The sequence below is a fragment of the Megalobrama amblycephala genome, linkage group LG14 (genome assembly GCF_018812025.1).
Source record: "Megalobrama amblycephala isolate DHTTF-2021 linkage group LG14, ASM1881202v1, whole genome shotgun sequence".
NCBI classification, from domain to species: Eukaryota; Metazoa; Chordata; class Actinopteri; order Cypriniformes; family Xenocyprididae; genus Megalobrama; species Megalobrama amblycephala.
This window is the reverse complement of record NC_063057.1, coordinates 5,627,578-5,649,232: the sequence shown is the minus strand read 5'-3', so window position 1 is coordinate 5,649,232 and position 21,655 is coordinate 5,627,578. Positions and strand designations below refer to the sequence as shown.

Genomic DNA, 21,655 nt, shown 5'->3' with positions numbered 1-21,655 from the left:
AAAGGACTATAAAAATTTGTTTTCTGTGTTAAATTGTGAAACAGTCCGCAATTCAAATTGTTATTTATATAGCTCTCAAATCTCATTTGTTTCTGCATATTCAATGTGCATTACAGATTAGCGTGAACATTCTTCAAAATAACTCCTATTGGGTTTCACATAAGAAAGAAACAGGTTTGGAATTAAAGACAAGAAGTGGAATTTGGACAAACTTTATGAAACTACCAAACATTCCCACAAGTTGCACTTTCTTGTCTATATTCAATTTGCCTTCTCCTTTTTAATGAGGTAGATATGCCGATCTTCAAACGCCCTGAGCTTTAGTGAAATTGAAAATCTTTCTTTACGTCGATTTCAGAGCAATCATGACCTACAGGGAAAACACCAAAGACATCCTTCAAAAGTGTCTCTTTGGCCCCAGAATCAATCACCCTACAAGCTCTCTGTCTCACTTTCTTCAATAAATGAATGATGAAGAGAGAGAGAGATAGCAAGGATCTCCTGGTATCTGGTCTCAGAATCCATAATGTCTCTCCAACATTTACATCTACAAATCTTTAGATTGCAAACTATGATGTTCAGCAGAACTTACAAAAGCCAAAAGCCACTGATTGAAGGACGCACATGTTTTTGTAATGTAGACGAATGACCTGGTGTGATGGTGTCATTCACATGATTGAAGTTTCAAAATGATTAGGGTCTCATACTCATGTTCTCATGAATAATATAATCAGAAATTTATATTCATATGAGTTATGAGGACACACTTCCTGTATAAAACTTGATTTTTACATTTTCAGAAGGAAATGTGAGAGGTTCTTTCAATAATAGGGTGTTCTCGTGGATGTTAATGTGTTGCTATAGGGTTGCTAGGGTGTGCTGAGAGGTTGCTAAGGTGATTCTTCTGGAGATATGGTATAGTTTGAAAGTGCATGTTTGTTTTACTTAAAGGGATAGTTCACCCAAAAACTAAAATTATCCCAAAATGTCCTCACCTTCAAGCCATGTACAGTACAGTCCAAAAGTTTGGAACCACTAAGATTTTTAATGTTTTTAAAAGAAGTTTCGTCTGCTCACCAAGGCTACATTTATTTAATTAAAAATACAGTAAAAAAACAGTAATATTGTGAAATATTATTACAATTTAAAATAACTGTTTTCTATTTGAATATATTTCACAAAGTAATTTATTCCTGTGATGGCAAAGCTGAATTTTCAGCATCGTTACTCCAGTCTTCAGTGTCACATGATCCTTCAGAAATCATTCTAATATGCTGATCTGCTGCTCAAGAAACATTTAATGTGTACAATTGTACAAAATATTTGTGTACAATATTTTTTTCAGGATTATTTGATGAATAGAAAGTTCAAAAGAACAGTGTTTATCTGAAATCTAATCTTTTGTAACATTATAAATGTCTTTACTGCCACTTTTGATTGATTTAATGCATCCTTGCTGAATAAAAGTATTCATTTCTTTAATTTCTTTTCAAAAAAATAAAAATAAAAATTCTTACTGACCCCAAACTTTTTTACTGTTTTTTACTGTATTTTTAATTAAATAAATGTAGCCTTGGTGAGCAGACGAAACTTTTGGACTGTACTGTATATGACTTTCTTCTTTCAGTCAAACACAATCGTTATTTTATATTAAAGTTATATTAAAAAATATTCTGGCTCTTCCTAGCTTATAATGGGAGTGAACAGTAACTGAGATTTTGAAGCCCAAACAAGCACATCCATCCATCATAAAAGTAATCCAAACGACTCCAAGGGGTTAATAAAGGCCTTCTGAAGCAAAGCGATGGGTTTTTGTAAAAAAAATATCCATATTTATAACTTTATAGACTATAATCTCTAGCTTATAGTCTATAAGGATGTGCTTTCTGGGCTTCAAAATCTCCCATTATAAAACTGGGAAGAGCCAGAATATTTTTTAATATAACTCTGATTGTGTTTGACCAAAAGATGAAAGTCATATACACCTAGGATGGCTTGAGTGGGAGTAAAATATGGGATAATTTTCATTTTTGGGTGAACTATCCCTTTAAAAGGCTTACATACACATGCTCACACTGATTGCACCCAAAAAAAAGCCAGTTTTTGACGAATGATTGCTTTTCTGCGATCATTAATCCTTGTAGGCTCATGTACCCAAACAAATGCTTCACGTCTGTCACTGTTAAAATACAAAAACTATGGCATTAACCCTAAATTTGAACCAACCTCAGAAGCAGGGTAATTTCTATAGCCTGCAGCTTTATGCATATAAATTGGACATTAAAAACATTACGAAACTGTGAACGGGGACGGGAATTAAAATTCTCATTTATTTACTCTCTCGCACACATCTCTTTCTTTTCTTTCACATATGCATGTTTCTCTCTCTGACCCATAAAATGACCCGTAAATGGGCTTGTGCTGACTTCACAGCTGCTGTTTTGTGGGAAGACACAAGTCAAGCCACTGTAACGAGGTTAGAGGATATGTGGGCTGAGAGATACAGACAGAGATGAGGGACGTATGATCTTTAGATCTGTTCTTGCTTGAAGATTGCCCTCATGTTCTCTAATAAGGAGACACATTACTTTTAATCTGCTGGTGCATGCTGTAGTGCTGCCCACATTTTCCCCATCCAACACTTCATCTGCTAATAATTAATCCCTGAACAACTATAAACTTACATCTGAATATCCTATACAGTGGACAAATTGTTTAAATGACTAATGCAATTTGTGTGCACGACTATAACCCTGCTTGCCACAGATATAATGATCTGCGCAGTGCAATCCCACGGTGACATTACCAGCTTTACAAATAAATAGCCTCAGCCTCTGAAAGCATGCACAGACTGCCCACGGTTGTTTCACTGACCACCTGACGCACAAAATGGCAAGAACTTGCAGAAATCCCCCACTCCAATCGGATTGGTGTTTGTCAGGCAGGCTGAGATTGCGTCGGATCATCTGAAATGAATGAGAAGTAGAGTGGTGTGTCATCAGCATAGCAGTGATAGGAAAAGACATGTTTCTGAATGACAGATCCTAGTGATGACATGTATGGAGAAGAGAAGTGGTCCAAGCACTGAGCCCTGAGGCACCCCAGTAGCCAGATGTTGCGACATCTCACCCCTCCATGACACCCTGAAGGACCTAGCTGAGAGGTAAGACTTGAAACACTTATGCCCTTTGCCATAAGGGTTGACAGGAGTATCTGGTGGTTAACTGTGTCAAAAACAGCAGACAGATCCAGCAAAATGAGTACTAATGAAGAGAAAACAATCTTAAAGGGTTAGCCGAAAATGAAATTTCTGTCATAAATTACTCACCATCATGTCGTTCCAAGATCATAAGATCAAGATTAAGATATTTTTGATAAAATCTGATGGCTCAGTGAGCACTTGATGCTCAGAAAGCTACTAAAGACGCATTTAAAACAGTTCATGTGACTACAGTGGTTCAACCTTAATGTTATGAAGCGACGAGAATACATTTTGTGCGCCAAAAAAAACTAACAAAATAACGACTTTATTCGACAATATCTAGTGAGTGATGATTTCAAAACACTGCTTCATGAAGCTTTGAAGCTTTACGAATCTTTTGTTTCAAATCAGCGTGTATCAACACCCCCCAGTGGTGAACCATTGAAATTTCAAAACACTTATGATGTAACGAAGCCTCGTGTACTGAGATCACGTGACTTTGGCAGTTTGATACACGCTCCGAACCACTGATTTGAAACAAAAGATTCGTAAAGCTTCATGAAGCGGTGTTTTGAAATCACCCATCACGAGATATTGTTGAATAAAGTCCTTATTTTGTCGCTTCATAACATGAACTGAACTGTTTTAAATATGTCATTAGTAGCTTTCTGAGCATCTGAAAGTGTTAATTATCTTGCTGTCAATGCAGGCCTCACTGAGCCATCGGATTTTATCAAAAATATCTTAATTTGTGTTCTAAAGATCGATGAAGGTCTAACAGGTGTGGAACGACATGAGGGTGAGTAATTAATGACAGAAATTACATTTTTGGGTGAACGAACCCTTTCAGGTTGTTAGGTTTTAATTTATGATATTTGCATCTAATTCAATAAAATTCAGACATTTTTAAGCATGACTCAAGCATCCAAAACCTTTTTGTTTTTGGACACAGTATATTAATTTTGTATATTTCACTAGTATTTTTAGCCTGTATTCCTCTGAACAGTTTTTGAACATTCTAATTCACTGACATTCAGATATTTTTCAGTGCGCGACATGGGGTCCAAAAGGGGTCTAAATAACTTGGACACTTTATATTAATTCTGTATATTTCACTATTTCTTAGTCTGTACTCCTCTGAACAATCTTTGAACTTTCTATTAACAGCATGTTATATTTAGTATCTAATTCAAGGAAATTCAGACATTTTTAAGTGTGACTCAAGTGTCCAAATATTTTTGCATTTGGACACTGTATATTAATTCTGTATATTTCACTAGTATTTCTTACTTTTATATCTATTCTAGTCTGTATATCAACAATCCTTCAACATTCTATTACAGCATATTTTATTCAAATTTTAATGACATTCAGACTTTTGTCCAAAAGTCTCCAGATACTTACTGTATACAAAGTTTTTCCATTCCACTGCACTACTTTTCCATTGTTTTTCAATGTAAACACATGCTAGACAGACGTCTGGATCTATGCACAGCTGAATCATCAGACTAGGTAAGCAAACAAGAACAATAGCGAAAAATGGCAAATGGAGCAATAATAACTGACATGATCCATGATAACATGATATTTTTAGTGATATTTGTAAACTGTCTTTCTAAATGTTTCGTTAGCATGTTGCTAATGTACTGTTAAATGTGGTTAAAGTTACCATTTATTACTGTATTCACGGAGACAAGAGCCATCATTTTAATTATTAAACACTTGCAGTCTGTATAATTCATAAACACAACTTCATTCTTTATAAATCTCTCCAACAGTGTAGCATTAGCCGTTAGCCACGGAGCATAGCCTCAAATTCATTCAGAATCAAATGTAAACATCCAAATAAACACTATACTCACATAATCCGACGCATGCATGCAGTATGCATGACAAACACTTTGTAAAGATCCATTTTGAGGGTTATATTAGCTGTGTGAACTTTGTTTATGCAGTGATAGAGTCGAGAGCTCGGGAGGGGGCGGAGAGCGCGAGCAATTAAAGGGGCAGCAGCCCTGAATCGGCGCATTTCTAATGATGCCCCAAAATAGGCAGTTAAAAAAATTAATTAAAAAAAATCTATGGGGTATTTTGAGCTGAAACTTCACAGACACATTCAGGGGATATCTTAGACTTATATTACATCTTGTAAAAAAAACGTTCCATGGCACCTTTAAAATGTTACACTCACGTCTTTTGCAGCATCTCAAGCTTTTAACAGCAAACGTGTTCTGTGTGAACCGGCCTTAATTCTGTATATTTCACGATATCTTTCTTCTCTATAGGCTGTATTCCCTCTGAACACTCTTTGAACTTTCCATTAGCATTTCTCATGCTACTTCCTTGTTAAGATTGCTTTGGATAAATGCATCACCTATATTAAAGAAATGTAAATGTGCCTTTTTTAAGGGTGAACCCTAAGCACACATCAGTGTTGCTTGCAGTCAATGTATGCGTCATGCAGAATTATCGATTACATCTGTCTATAATGAAAGCTCATCAGGGAGAGCATCTGAGACAGACAAGCAGTTACTCCCACACGACTTCAATCCCTTTCCTATTTGGAAACACCCTAAATCGTCGTCTGAATGTCACAATTTGTACTGCCGCCAAGTGCTCAGGACACTTACCCCGGGCCATAAAGCAGCAGAAACCTTTCAGTCAATCCACCTCTTCACAAATGTTCAAAGTAAAAACCACTCTGGAGTAATTTGCTTTCGAACATTGCTTTCGACTGCCCTATTTTTCCACCACACCTCCACAGCAGTGATCTGCAGAAAAAGAGGACAAGAATTATTTCCGAACATCTTCTTAGCAATGATAATAAAATAACCCATGAAATGCTTTGACGAAAGTCTTGGACAGTAAGTATCAAATAGGCTTTTTGAAACATAATTTGCTACTTGCAAGTCAGTTTTAAATGTGAAATTTATTATGACTTTCTACATGAGTAAATACTATTTTTCAGTGTATCTGCTAAAATGGCTACAGCAGCAAGCTAACACACATTTAATAAAAGCAACAGATGTTTATACATTTAATCAATTTCAAATTGAAATCACGTCAAGCCATGTGATAATTCATTTTATAAATGTAGATTCAACATCAGAGCCTCGCTCAAATCTTAAATTCATTTGTGCTTCAAGCAAACATCTTTCATAATTGTAAGCATAAATAGCAGTGTGAATCATGGGTAATTGAGGCACCTGCTCCTCATTAACTGCACTCAGACTTTAGCTGGAAATATTCTGACATCACTGTCACAATAAGACCTATGCTGCATTAGAAATCGGATACTTCCCAACTAGTATATATACAGTATGGCAAAAGAGTATGTATGTCCGATGAAGAACAGTAGGCGAAAAGTTCCTGGATGACATGTTACTTCTGAAGGGTGCATTCGCCGGTTTTTAACCCTGATTTTTTCATGTTAATTTACAATAATTAACTGGCAATTGTAGTTAAAACACTCAAAAAAATGAACCTTCACTGTTGTTAGTTTCACTCAAACCATCCTTGTTCACATTACTTAAAAACTCATGTAACTACATGAACTTAATTTAACTATGTTGTTTCTATGTAAATATACGACTTTATACTATAATGTGGTATTACATTAATTATATTGTAATTACAGCAAATGTATTGTAATTATACAGTATTATGGTGTGACTATAAATAAAAAAGGATAATATACAATTCTTTATGTGGGGTTCCAGCAAAAATGCTGTTTGAAATGTATTACAATTTCAAAAATGACAGTTACAGCAAATCAGTATCATTTTGGTAAATTACTCCACTGCTTCCATTTTTAGCGTGGGTAATGTAAATAAAATTAGAAACCAGTCTGCGGCCTCAATTAAGAAAAAATGCTATTTTAACTTAATCAAGCTGATGACGTACGCCGAACATAATCACTGATGTCAATGTGACGTTAATATGACCAATTTGTCGTCTGACATTGATTACATGTAAATTGAATGTCAAATATATTGGTCTACATATATGTTAAACCAATTTCAGTGTAGGATTAACTTTCTATTTTTGCCAATTACCGCTGGAAGAAAAATTGCCGTCCAAACTGAATTTAAAATGATGTTATACAGCATAATATTTGACGTCAAACTGATATCAAGGTGCCCTCTGGGAAGCATTGTGTATAAACTTTTGTTCACATCTCTGGTTTTCAGTGACCACATCTGGCTTGTGAAAACCGGTGGTTGCTTCATCGTTGTTGGAACCATTGCAGCTGAAATAACATGGATTAGTACAAGTTGCAAAATTTGATGGCATGATTTTTTTAAATGTGCAATTAGGTATGTATTGTAAGCATTTTACACCAAAATCAGAGTGTATTATACAGTTTGAATACTTACCCTATCTTGCTCTCTATTTCTTTCTTTTCTCTTGCTCACATACACACACACACACATGCATGCTCAGGCTAGATATAATGCTCAGCTGTGACCCCAAAGGTCAGCGACAAATAAACAAGGTGAATAGACAGGGTGTTTTAGGATGACATTTAATTAAAAATCTATATTAAGATAAGTTTAAACACATTATTTGACTGTACTCTATATTATATGTGTACAGTACTGCGCAAAAGTCTTAAGCATGTCAGTATTTTCACCCCCAAAAAGGGTTTTAAGCAAGTTATTTATATATTTTGCTGTAGTGTGTCAGTAGGAAATCTGTTCTCATTTCCAAACATTCATTTTGCCATTAATTGTAATAATCCAGTAAGATTTTTGAATACACAAGGAGTCTAACAACAGCCACACGGCGATCTGATCTCACCATCATCAAATCTGTCTGTGATTACATGAAGAAACAGATGAGACTTAGACAAACTAAATCCAGAAGAACTGTGGCCGTCTCTCTAAGACGCTTGAAAATACCGACTTGCAAAGATACCTGAAAAATGTTGCCCAAGTGTACCTGGACAAAAGCTGTTTTAAAATGCAAAGGGTGGTCACACCAAATATTAATTTGATTTAGTTGATGAATAAAATCTATTTATGACAGTAGTTTTAAAAGCATCCTCACTTTAGCGACTGCCTAAAACTGTTCACAGTACTGTATCTTCGCAGGTCGGTTTCTTCAAACCTCTTGGAGACACGGTCACGGTTCTTCTGGATTTAGTCTCAGTTTCATCTGTTTCTTCATGTAATCACAGACGGAGTCGACGATGGTGAGATCAAATCTCAGCGTGGAGCACCGGCTGTTGTCAGACTCCTTGTGCATTCAAAAATTTGACTGGATAATTAGAATTAATGGCAAAAATGAATGTTTACAAATGAACTGATATTTCCTACTGACACACTACCACAAAATATAGAAATAACTGGCTTAAAACCATTTATTTGGGAGGTGAAAATACTGACATGCCTAAAACTTTTGCACAGTACTGTATACACACACACACACACACACACACACACACACACATTATACACCGATGATAATGGACACATGTTGCCACATCAACATGTATTTCATCATGTGACAACAAAGCAAGCAGAAATTTATAGTATTTCACAATCACATATTGTGAAATACTATACTAAATACTATAGTATGCAGTATACAGTACACACTGTGCAGTATATAGTGCAGTATCCATATATTCCTTTCAAGTTTACATACTGTTTGTTTTCTTGTGGTACCATTAGGACACAAAAAGAGGGGAAATGGACTGAGCTGTGTATGTTTCTCACTGTTTTCTGGCCAGTTATTTATAAACAAAAGATGCAAGTAATGCCAATAAAACTATATTGGATCCAAATGTCTCTTGCTTTCTTGTGCAAAACACGGCTTTATAGTATAAATCCGACTGTATACAAGTCTCTGTAAGATTGCCAGTGTGTGGCACAAGCTCAATGTGAAATTTGTATTTCGAACATGACTAGATCAAATTAGAGAATTTATTAAATGTCGTCCCTTACCGAAAATCGGGGTTTCCACTGCGAACCGTGTGGATAATAAACAAGAGAAAAACAAGACTTTCCCAAATGGCAAAACATCTATTGTTTTATATAAAGCTGATTATAATTACTACAGATTGTACACCTAAAAGAAAACTTAAATAAAAAGTCTGTGACATATGTGATATTATTATGTCATAAATGAAACATAACGCGCTCGATTCGTTCCGATGAGGGCGCGCGTTGCGCGTACTTACATCTACTGGTATTTGTTTTTCATGGTTAGGGGCGTGCAGTTGTGGACAGAGAGGGCGGCTCTTGAGCTTGCCAATCTCTTCAGTGGGGGCTGGATTTAAGGAATGCAGCACTTGTCAGGCAATCTTCATGACACTTGTGACTCAGATCACCAGTTATGTGGACTACCAGAATATGAACAGTGTCTCTGAAACTTAAATGCATCGTTCCTCTCCAGTCTAAGTGTGCTCACTTGGGGACTCCAGATCGGCTGCATTTTACGCACGAGCATCCGTGCGCAATGAAGCACAGGGTAGCGCGCGCTTCTCCATATACCTGAGAGAGCGTACGCGCTTTTACGCACGAGAATCACAGCTCGTTTCCAAGCACAACCATGGTCAACAAGTCGCACCAAGTCACGGCGAGCAACGACACCGACCCGTTCGGCAGGAACGAAGATGTTGCCAAAATGGAGATCACGGTGTTGAGCGTCACCTTCCTCGTGGCGGTCATCGGAAATCTGTCCGTGCTGCTGGCCATGCACAACACCAAGAAGAAGAGCTCGCGCATGCACCTGTTCATCAAGCACCTGAGTCTCGCGGACCTGGTGGTGGCTTTCTTCCAGGTTCTTCCACAGCTCTGCTGGGAGATCACCTTCAGGTTTTACGGACCTGACTTCCTTTGCCGGATTGTCAAGCATCTTCAGGTCCTGGGGATGTTCGCGTCCACTTACATGATGGTGATGATGACAATGGACCGCTACATCGCCATATGCCACCCTCTGAAGACCCTCCAGCAGCCCACGCAGCGCGCCTACATCATGATCGGGTCCACATGGCTCTGCAGCCTGTTGCTCAGCACCCCTCAATACTTCATCTTCTCCCTGAGCGAGATCCAGAACGGCTCGGATGTGTATGACTGCTGGGGACACTTCATCGAGCCGTGGGGCATCCGAGCCTACATCACCTGGATCACCGTGGGCATCTTCCTCATCCCTGTAATCGTCCTCATGATCTGCTACGGCTTCATATGCCACAGTATCTGGAAGAACTTAAAGTGCAAGACCAAGAGAGGCTCCCCACACAGCACCAGGAACGGGATGATTGGAAAGGCGTCTGTCAGTAGCGTCACCATCATCTCAAGAGCCAAACTAAGAACGGTGAAGATGACATTCGTGATTGTTTTGGCGTACATAGTGTGCTGGGCTCCGTTCTTCATCGTGCAAATGTGGTCAGTCTGGGATGAAAACTTCTCCTGGGATGGTAAGTTGCCATAAGTTTACACATATTGCATGTAAACATATATAAATGGGTATATATTTAAACACAATGTTATACGTACAAATTATTAAGACTTTCAGTTGGTCGAAAGTATATATTTAAACCGCGAGCGGTTAAGGTTCGTCTTTTGGCGCCCCTAGCGCCAAGTTTTAAAGATATTTAAACAAAACGTGAATTATTTTAATGATAAATGTGCTGTGTAATTCTAGACCTGATAAATAGTGACAACCTTTATGTTGTCCAGCCTATTTTTAAGTCATCGCGAACAAGCGATTGCTGTTCACTAGCATTCACATTTATTTTGCGCATTCTGCGCAACTCTGTTGTAGTCACTAAACATTTTGTTGAAACCTATATATGAAAATACAAACAAACAAACAAAAACCAATACATACTTTTAAGACCCGCTCATTTCATTTTGGGGCTGCTAATTCGGTTTTCAAAGCCTAATTATGGCACAAAAACGAATCACAAACATCTCCAAAAATAACTGCATACGATGTTGTTCATTTCTTTACCAATGGGAATGCTAATGGAATTTCTATAAAAAATTAGGAACCACTCCTGATGAGTCCAAACAATAATCGTAAAAGAATGAAATACGATCATGCGGCATTCTTGCTTCAGTGTATTTTTCAAAATGTCAGTTCATCCAGGAAGATCTTATCTGTCTCTCTGAGGGTTCTTTTTTGAATTCCATTAGCATTCCTTTGAGATTAAAGGATACAGGGGTTTGTATTAGCTACTGTTTTTTCATTATTATCAGTGTTCATATACTGTACCATTACATAATGATTGTTATATAAATCTAATATTGTTTTATTGGAAGCGCATCTTCCAGTATGGATACATACTTGTGCACCATGTAAAATGATTGATTCCATATTCATAAAGTCTTGAGAAGGCATATTGTTCTAGCTACCTTTTACAGGAGAACCGTGCATGATCGGACTGCACAAAACTACCATGCAAAGTTTTGATTATTATATGAGTCAAAACAGATTTCAGTTCAAGTATGTTATTGCTTGATCTAGAGAAAGAGAGAAAAACATTCAACTACATTGTGAAAGTTAATTTGCCACAGTAGTTTGATCTGCAATCATTTTCGCCCAGACCCTTTGAACACTTGTCCTGATTCTTCAGTTCCTAAAACTGTAAATGTTTCTTCAACTTTTGCGAGGTTTATTTTTAACCACAAGGCTACTCTTTCTCTTTCCAGATTCTGAAAATGCAGCAGTGACCCTCTCTGCCCTGCTGGCGAGTCTCAACAGCTGCTGTAACCCCTGGATCTACATGCTCTTCAGCGGCCACCTCCTCTACGACTTCTTAGGCTGTTTCCCCTGCTGGAACAAACCCCAAAACACGTTCCACAAAGAGGACTCGGACAGCAGCATCCGGAGGAACACCCTCCTGAGAAAGCTGACTGCTGCCCGGACCGACGATGGCTTCAACTCTTGGAAAGACCTGTGCAACTCCCGAAAGTCCAGTCAGTCTATAGGGTTAGACTATTCTCGCAAATCCAGTCAGTGTTTGCAGCTTGACTTTTCGCGCAAGTCAAGTCAGAGTGTGCCTGTGGAGTCCTAAGAGCCCGATGGGATGGTGATATATAAAGTCATGAAAATAAATGTAAATAAAAGATTATATCTAGTTATACTGTTTTAGCACACATAATGAATGAGAATCTACAGAGGAATGTTGCGTTCATTCTTATAAATGTTTTACAGCACATTATGTCGTGTTGCACTTTCCTTTATGGCTAAAGTCTGTGACTTCAGGTTTGTGTTTAATATTGGTGAGAACTTCAGCTTCATTTCTTAGGCTGATGTGTGTCTTATTTGTTTACATCAATAACATGAAGCTCTTTTTGATTGGATGGGAGCAAAAGAGTGGAGTGTGTGTACTTGTCTACGGAGCCCCGCACATAACATGCAGGAAAAAAAAAATAGTAGGCATTTAGCAAATCGAGGGAATGAAGTAGTAAATCGTGCTAGCGATTTCGCAAATCGAGTGAACGAAGTAGTAAATCGTGCTCGCGATTTCGCAAATCGAGTGAACAAAGTAGTAAATCGTGCTCGCGATTTCGCAAATCGAGTGAACGAAGTAGTAAATCATGTGCGCAATTTAGCAAATCGAGGGAACAAAGTAGTAAATCGTGCGGACGATTTAGCAAATCGAGGCAACGAAATAGTAAATAGTAAATCGTGTGCACGATTTAGCAAATCGAGGGAACAAATTAGTAAATCGTGCACGCGACTGAACAAATCAAGTGAACAAAATAGTAAATTGTGCACATGATTTAGCAAATCGAAGGAACGAATTAGTAAATCGTGCTAGCGATTTCGCAAATCGAGTGAACGAAGTAGTAAATCGTGCTCGCGATTTCGCAAATCGAGTGAACAAAGTAGTAAATCGTGCTCGCGATTTCGCAAATCGAGTGAACGAAGTAGTAAATCATGTGCGCAATTTAGCAAATCGAGGGAACAAAGTAGTAAATCGTGCGGACGATTTAGCAAATCGAGGCAACGAAATAGTAAATAGTAAATCGTGTGCACGATTTAGCAAATCGAGGGAACAAATTAGTAAATCGTGCACGCGACTGAACAAATCAAGTGAACAAAATAGTAAATTGTGCACATGATTTAGCAAATCGAAGGAACGAATTAGTAAATCGTGCTAGCGATTTCGCAAATCGAGTGAACGAAGTAGTAAATCGTGCTCGCGATTTCGCAAATCGAGTGAACAAAGTAGTAAATCGTGCTCGCGATTTCGCAAATCGAGTGAACGAAGTAGTAAATCATGTGCGCAATTTAGCAAATCGAGGGAACAAAGTAGTAAATCGTGCGGACGATTTAGCAAATCGAGGCAACGAAATAGTAAATAGTAAATCGTGTGCACGATTTAGCAAATCGAGGGAACAAATTAGTAAATCGTGCACGCGACTGAACAAATCAAGTGAACAAAATAGTAAATTGTGCACATGATTTAGCAAATCGAAGGAACGAATTAGTAAATCGTGCTCGCGATTTCGCAAATCGAGGGAACGCAGTAGTAAATTGTGCACATGATTTAGCAAATCGAAGGAACGAATTAGTAAATCGTGCTCGCGATTTCGCAAATCGAGGGAACGGAGTAGTAAATCGTGCTCGCGATTTCGCAAATCGAGTGAACGAAGTAGTAAATCGTGCTCGCGATTTCGCAAATCGAGTGAACAAAGTAGTAAATCGTGCTCGCGATTTCGCAAATCGAGTGAACGAAGTAGTAAATCATGTGCGCAATTTAGCAAATCGAGGGAACAAAGTAGTAAATCGTGCAGACGATTTAGCAAATCGAGGCCACAAAATAGTAAATAGTAAATCGTGTGCACGATTTAGCAAATCGAGGGAACAAATTAGTAAATCGTGCACGCGACTGAACAAATCAAGTGAACAAAATAGTAAATTGTGCACATGATTTAGCAAATCGAAGGAACGAATTAGTAAATCGTGCTCGCGATTTCGCAAATCGAGGGAATGGAGTAGTAAATTGTGCACGATTTAGCAAATCGAAGGAACGAATTAATAAATCGTGCTTGTGATTTAGCAAATCGAGGGAACGAAGTAGTAAATCGTGCGCAATTTAGCAAATCGAGGGAACGAAGTAGTAAATCATGTGCGCAATTTAGCAAATCGAGGGAACGAAGTAGTAAATCATGTGCGCAATTTAGCAAATCGAGGGAACGAAGTAGTAAATTGTGCTCGCGATTTAGCAAATCAAGGGAACGAAGTAGTAAATCGTGCGGACGATTTAGCAAATCGAGGGAACAAATTAGTAAATCGTGCTCACGATTGATCAAATCATGTGAACAAAATAGTAAATTGTGCACATGATTTAGCAAATCGAAGGAACGCATTAGTAAATCGTGCTCGTGATTTAGCAAATCAAGGGAACGAAGTAGTAAATTGTGCTCGCTATTTCGCAAATCGAGGGAATGGAGTAGTAAATTGTGCACATGATTTAGCAAATCGAAGGAACAAATTAATAAATCGTGCTTGTGATTTAGCAAATTGAGGGAACAAAGTAGTAAATCATGTGCGCAATTTAGCAAATCGAGGGAACTAAGTAGTAAATCGTGCTTGTGATTTAGCAAATCGAGGGAACGAATTAATAAATCGTGCTTGTGATTTAGCAAATTGAGGGAACAAAGTAGTAAATCATGCGCGCAATTTAGCAAATCGAGGGAACGAAGTAGTAAATCGTGCTTGTGATTTAGCAAATTGAGGGAACAAAGTAGTAAATCATGTGCGCAATTTAGCAAATCGAGGGAACGAAGTAGTAAATCGTGCTTGTGATTTAGCAAATCAAGGGAACGAAGTAGTAAATCGTGCGCGCAATTTACTTCTTTTCCTGCATGTCATGTGCGGGGCTCCATATGTATCAGTGTTAAAACTGACTAAATAAAATTTTAGCACTGGTGTATAGCTCTATATCTTGTACTGGTCACTCCAATCTTTCACTGAGCAAAACATGAGCTTGTCTGGTGTTTGGTAAACTATTTATGCAAATATAAAGGATTTTGTTGTGTCAAAAAAAAAAAAAAAAAACATGAAAAAAAGAATAAATCTAAAGACATGTAAATTTATAAAATTCTCAAAAAGAGCAAATAAAACATGCCAATTACAAACTGTCTATGAGTGTGTGTGCACAATTTACTATGCCTGAAGCAAAACAGATTTGTTTGGTTAACACATTAACCATCATCCTTGTAATAGGCAGGCTCAAAAAATGCTTGATTGACAGGTAGTAATGACAAAACATGTAATAATGACACTAAGATCAGAGAAGGATGGAATATAAACCTAATTAGGTTATTTTTACCGTCCTGGTGAGCTGTGGGAGTAATTTTCCACAGTTGAAACCAGTGTCTGCAATCTTGGTTGCATAACATGGGACCAGAACACTCTTATTTCACAGTCACAAATTTTACACATGTGACCCTTTCACCCTAATTACACCGCATAACTGAATAATGTCTAATGTATCAGTTTTATTGCATTACATAACAAAATAATCAAACCAAATGGCATCTGAAACCAAATGCAGCTATGTGCATTAGTGACTGTCCACTTTTCAGCAGCACTGGTTCCAGAAGTATTTTTTCCATTCATTTCTACACTGAAAAAAAAATGTTGGTTTAACTTTAAAAAGTAAGTTACCTGGTTGCCTTAAAATTTGACTTCATTGAAAATATAAATTTGAGTTAATACAATAAAGGTGATTGGTTTAACAGAAACTCTAACTATTATGTTATCTGAACCACATTAATTAGTTGATTTGACAAAAGAAAAAATGTTATGATTACAAAGCATGAAAATAATTTTTTACAGTGTATAATAGGGATTTTAAAAAAGTCTTTGTTAAAGCATTATAAGCCATGAACCAAGCCAATCATATATGCTGCAAATCACAACAAACTTTGATTTGAAGCAAAATAGTATTTGAAAATCAGACAAAAATATATAATTACAAGACTGTGTATACTTAACGGTGTCAGTAAACGAAAGAACTACAATCCCATGAAGCATTGCAAACTACATAAACAAAACAATATATTTTAAGTTTATTGCAATAAAATATACACATATACTCAAATGTTTAAGTAGCTAAAGAGATATTCTGGCGCATTTTGATTGTGATGACTCTCTGATTGGTGGAATTTTTGTACAGCATCATGGGTAATGTTGTTTTCGCCATGAATTCCACTGTTAAACATGATTATTAAAAAATAAGTTGAAATAATGTGGGTTACGGCTTCAACAAATACCATTGATTAACAACCCCAAAGATTAAAAATCATTATTGCATTGATTTGTTTTACCAACTGGTCTAGCCTCAAGGTGCTTTACTTAAAAGTTGTATGAACTGAACACACACACCCACACCCACACCCACACACACACACACACACACACACACACACACACACACACACACACACACACACACTCTCTCTCTCTCTCTCTCTCTCTCTCAATAATAAAATTCTTTATTTGGCATTGATGGTTACATGAATAATAGCATCCATGGAACCTTTCCATTGAACAAAAGGTTCTTTATAGTGGAAAAAAAAGTTCTTTAGAATATTAAAATGTTCTTTCAAGAACTTTTCACTGAAAGGTTCATTGGGGAACCCAAAATGGTTCTTCTACGGCATTGATGTGAAAACTCAAAACTAACGTTTCACTAATCTACTGTTTTATCATATAAACCTAACAAAAGTCTTTTTATGAAATGTCTTGCTTAATAAATTGCATGTGATGTTCATCATACTTTAATCGATTTGGTTAAAAGCATCTTCTAATGATTACATGCAAATAAAAAAATTATAATAAACACCATTTGGATTGATGTGTTTTAGGTGTCCAAATAGTTTTTGTGTGAGTGTGAGAAAATCTGGCATAACGCACCACTATGCATGTGAAAAGGTGATCCTTTACATCTGCCTCAATCTCAGGGCGGTTTACATTTAAACTCCCATCATCTCCCACAGCTTTCCCTTATCTGCTTAAAATGAAAACCCCAGTGGCTCCAATCTCCCAATCCAAGTCTTATCAACAGGTACGTTCTGGCTAAGCTGGGATTCAAACAATCTCGTCACATAATGCAGGCTTCATCTTTGGATCTGAACACCATTGGCAAGTAATCAGCGTTTTATTATAGGATTGTAACCCAATTGACAGGCTCATCTTTTAAACTAAATGTTGCAGACGGGTAAAGCCTGCCTTGTCAATGAGTCAAACAGGAAAGGTTTTTTGTTTTTTAGGCAGCAAATCTAATAACGGCAAAGGCCATGTGGACTTTTAAACCCATCAAAACAGGTGCTGCACATACACATATATACAGATAAAGCACACCGGGATATACATTACCACACTGTAAAAAATGTTAGTGAATTTAATGGTAAAAGTACAAAACCTAAAAAGTTTCCTTATATATGGTGAATTTCTGGCATATAATGTCATTCTACAAAAAAAAGGTGAGGGCTGAGGGAAATTATATGAATAAATGTATGAATTAATTAATTATATGAATGTATCTCTGAAAGATCTGACTGGCTTCAGAAAAATTGTTGGCATTTCTCATCTTCCCTTTTCTGTAATGCATAATATAGTAGGCAAGCGCAGCGCTGCTTTGTTTACGGAGGTTACCGGGGAAACGGCTCTATTAACATCGCCATCTACTGTCAGAGAGTGGATTTTCAGCCTATATGCCGTTTTTGTCAGGCCAAAAATCAGACTGAATTATATACACTGTTGTAAATTTAAACCGTCTGATGGAAAATAAGGATAATAAGGTATCTAGAATTGTTTACATATCATTTTGACTCATCCCTTTTCTTTAAAATGGTTTAAAGGCTAAAATGTGAGGTTAATACTTTTATAAAACTTTTTTTTTTTTTCAAAACTTTATTTGAACCTGTACATGTTAGCAGATAAAATGTATTGTTGTAAGTCAGTTTTCGTTCATTTAAAATCTGGACATAATTGTTAAAGTCATTATTTTAGTGTTTATGCAAACAAAACATGCTCAGTGCTGCTCATTTCATTTGATGTTTGTTAGTTTTTCAAATAAATTTATTTTTATTTATTTATTTATTCGAAATTAATTCAGACATTTCCAGCACATTTGAACAATACCGTGATAATATTGATAACCGTGTATTTTGTGTTTTAATATGCTGCAATGTTGTTACCATAGTTTACATTCTGATGACCACACACTGTAAAAAAAAAAATCCCAGTAAAATTTACGGTAAAAAAACGGCAGCTGTGGTTGCCAGAACTTTACCGTAAAAAATACGGTAGCAATGTAAAAAAAAAAAATCTGTTAAATTTACGGTAAAATAACGTATTTCATTAACTGATATAATGTTAATTTCCCAACCTAATGAAGTACTAATATCTGTTTTGTACCTTTATAATACACTGACAGTCACCAAACACAGTGGTGATAAGAGTCACATGATGAATCAAAGTTCATCACAAGCAGATTTTCCACAAGCTGAGAAGGACAATACTAATATATAGAAGGTGCACACAGTGTCATTCACACACACACTAAACACCATCATGGTAACACACATGACATTTTAAAAAATGCAATAAACAGAAAAAAATGAGAAAATCTAAGAAGAAACAGAGTTATTTCAACGAAAATATATCAAATGTGAAGTGTGGGAATGCCAATTTACGTTTTTTCACTGTAAATTTTTACAATGAATTGTTATTTTTCACTTCCAAAACTGTGAATTTAACGGTATTTTACCGTAAAATTACATTAAATGCAGGTGACATTTTTTACAGTAAATTTCACAGATTTTTATAGTGCACTTATAGTCTCATCAGACTTCTAAATAGGCTAAAAGTACACAGTCTGGAGGTTCACACTACCTGGTCACACTTTTTCCAAATTAGATCCAGAAGGTTCTAGAACCACACTGTAAAAAAAATCCCGTTGTTTCTACGGAAAAATACCGGCAGCTGTGGTTACCAGAACAATACTGTAAAAATGACATCAAACCGTAAACATACTTACGGAGTTACATGTGAATTTTACATTTTAAATCTGTTAAATTTACGGTAAATTAACGAATTTCGTTAACTGATATAATGTTAATTTACCAACCTAATGAAGTACTAATATCTGTTCTGTACCTTTATAATACACTGACAGTCACCAAACACAGTGGTGATGAGAGTCACATGATGAATCAAAGTTCATCACAAGCAGATTTCCCACAAGCTGAGAAGCACAATACTAATATATAGAAGGTGCACACAGTGTCATTCACACACACACTAAACACCATCATGGTAACATGCATGAAATTTTAAAAATGCAATAAACATTAATTTAACAACATTAGATGTAACATAAAACCCTAATGTACATAACTGATTAGAAAAAAATGAGAAAAACTAAGAAGAAACAGAGTTATTTCAACGAAAATATATCAAATGTGAAGTATCACGCAGGGAATTGTGGGAATGTCAATATACGGTTTTTCACTGTAAATTTTACAATGAATTGTTATTTTTCACTTCCAAAAACTGTGAATTTAACGGTATTTTACCGTAAAATTACATTAAATGTACCATTAGATCTATTACAGTTATTCACCGTATATAGTATGGAAACTTTCTGTAAACCAATCAAGTTTTTCACCGCAGCATTTTTACAGTCTTTTACTGTTAAAATCACGGTCATTTTTTACAGTGCATGGAACATCTCTAGACTCTTAACCCACAATAAGGTTCTTTGTTGGCACGAATGGTTCCGTGAAGAACCTTTGAAAGTGATTCTCATGGCGTTGCTGTAAAAACACCCTTTTGAATGTTCCTGTCACCTTTAATTATAGAGTGCAGGAGGCCTTTTTATGGAGGATTTCACGAATATGTCACAATTCTCTTCAAACACACACACACTCACATTATTCTCTAACATCACCAGGTCTGTCAGTGGTGGAAGTTTGTGGGTGTAATTGGGTTCGCAGCGACTGACTTATCCTTACATGCCCCTGAAAGACAAAGAAAGGTTAGATTAGTTCAGGTGAAGTAGATGATGTAACTTTCTCTCTTCACATTGATTCTGTCTTTTTATCAAGGACTGGAGCATTGATTTAAAGGAATATTTCTGTTTAAGCGTCTCTAACATATTTACCACATTGTATACCAATCTTTTACTTAATAAAAATAAACATAAACGTGTATAACACATCATTTACAATAGTGAACAATTGCACACACACAAATACACAACACTATCTGAGTGTTTCAAAGATATCAAAGAACTTTATTCATTTTAAACACATTCAGTTTTGAACTCATTGTTATTCTATAACATGAACAATATGTTCAATTATTTTGCAAGGTTGCCAGGAAGGAAAGTGCATTGTTTGAGACAGGAAGTTTAGCTTGTCCTTAATGGGGAAAGAATCCAAAATAGAACTTTCATTATGTATGACGACTTCCTGCCGAGTTTAATGTCTAGATGATGAAAACAAACTCAACTCTACATATCCGTAGCTCTCATACATCCCTCCTAATGCCTTCCTCTCCAGATGTCTGCATCTTCTTCATCTTACATCTCCACATCTCTCCCACTCAACATGTTTCCCCTCATTATTTTTCATGAAATGCTACAATTCAGCCACAACACAACAATTCACTATTAAAAATAAAGGTTCCAAAAGGGAGTTTTCGCAGCAATGCCCTATTAGAACCATTCTGGGTTCCCCAAAGAACCTAAATCTGAAAAGAACTATTTTTGAAGAACATTTGAATTAAAGAACCCTTTTCTTTCACCTATGAAGAATCTTTTGTGCAATGGATGTTCTTCAGGTTCTTCATGGAACCATTAATCACAATACATTTTTAAGAGTGTATTGTGACATTACAAGAGGTCAGTCTTGAGCAACAGACATTTTTAGACACAATATGGTCATCCAATAGTTCATTTTTTGCTCTGCCATGAAAATGGCGTCAGCTATAACTGGAATTCCATACTAAGAAGGGGATAGTGACACAAACAGTGAAACTTTCTGCTCAGAATGCTGCTTGTCCAATCAAATTAGTGGACAAACTGGATAAATTACGTTATCCTAAGTATATATGAATTATAATTCACACTTTTGGACACTTTTACTTCAATGGACTGCAAAATCAAGCTGTTATATATATTTCTTGTCCAACATTCCCAATTTTTCTGATGCATGTCCTTAATTTAATTTCATATGTTGGTATTAATTCAGTGTTTATAGCTAATGCTAATACTTGAACTTCAAAGAATTTAAACCCAAACTGACTGGGTTTCTAGAGAGCAAATGTTTTGTGGAAAAAAAGTGGAAGACTTAAACACAAAGTGTGTAAAATAAACTGTTAAAAGGATTTGACGATCACTAGTGATAGTATTTTATTCTGTGTTGTCATCATTCAGGTTGACGACTCGCTTTCACCCCAAAATGGCAGAAACGCAGG

General features: G+C 36.5%; 1 protein-coding gene and 1 long non-coding RNA gene across 4 annotated transcripts; one reads left to right on the top strand and one right to left on the bottom strand.

Moving 5' to 3' along the window:
* Positions 1-1,964: 1,964 nt before the first annotated feature.
* LOC125246074 lies at positions 1,965-21,297 on the bottom strand. 3 transcript variants are annotated; one of them, XR_007179711.1, is made up of 4 exons: positions 9,151-9,530; positions 5,833-5,973; positions 4,607-4,710; positions 1,965-2,966 (listed from the first exon to the last, which is right to left on the bottom strand). It is a non-coding gene; the product is annotated as an uncharacterized LOC125246074 (long non-coding RNA). The 3 variants fall into 3 exon arrangements; XR_007179712.1 differs by lacking the exons at positions 4,607-4,710; positions 9,151-9,530 and adding an exon at positions 20,109-21,297; XR_007179710.1 differs by lacking the exon at positions 4,607-4,710.
* On the top strand, positions 9,640-13,572 carry avpr1ab (arginine vasopressin receptor 1Ab). Its single transcript, XM_048156915.1, has 2 exons — positions 9,640-10,625; positions 11,863-13,572. Exons 1-2 carry the CDS (start codon positions 9,758-9,760, stop codon positions 12,225-12,227), a joined length of 1,233 nt encoding a protein of 410 aa, XP_048012872.1. The 5' UTR covers positions 9,640-9,757; the 3' UTR covers positions 12,228-13,572.
* Positions 21,298-21,655: the final 358 nt, after the last annotated feature.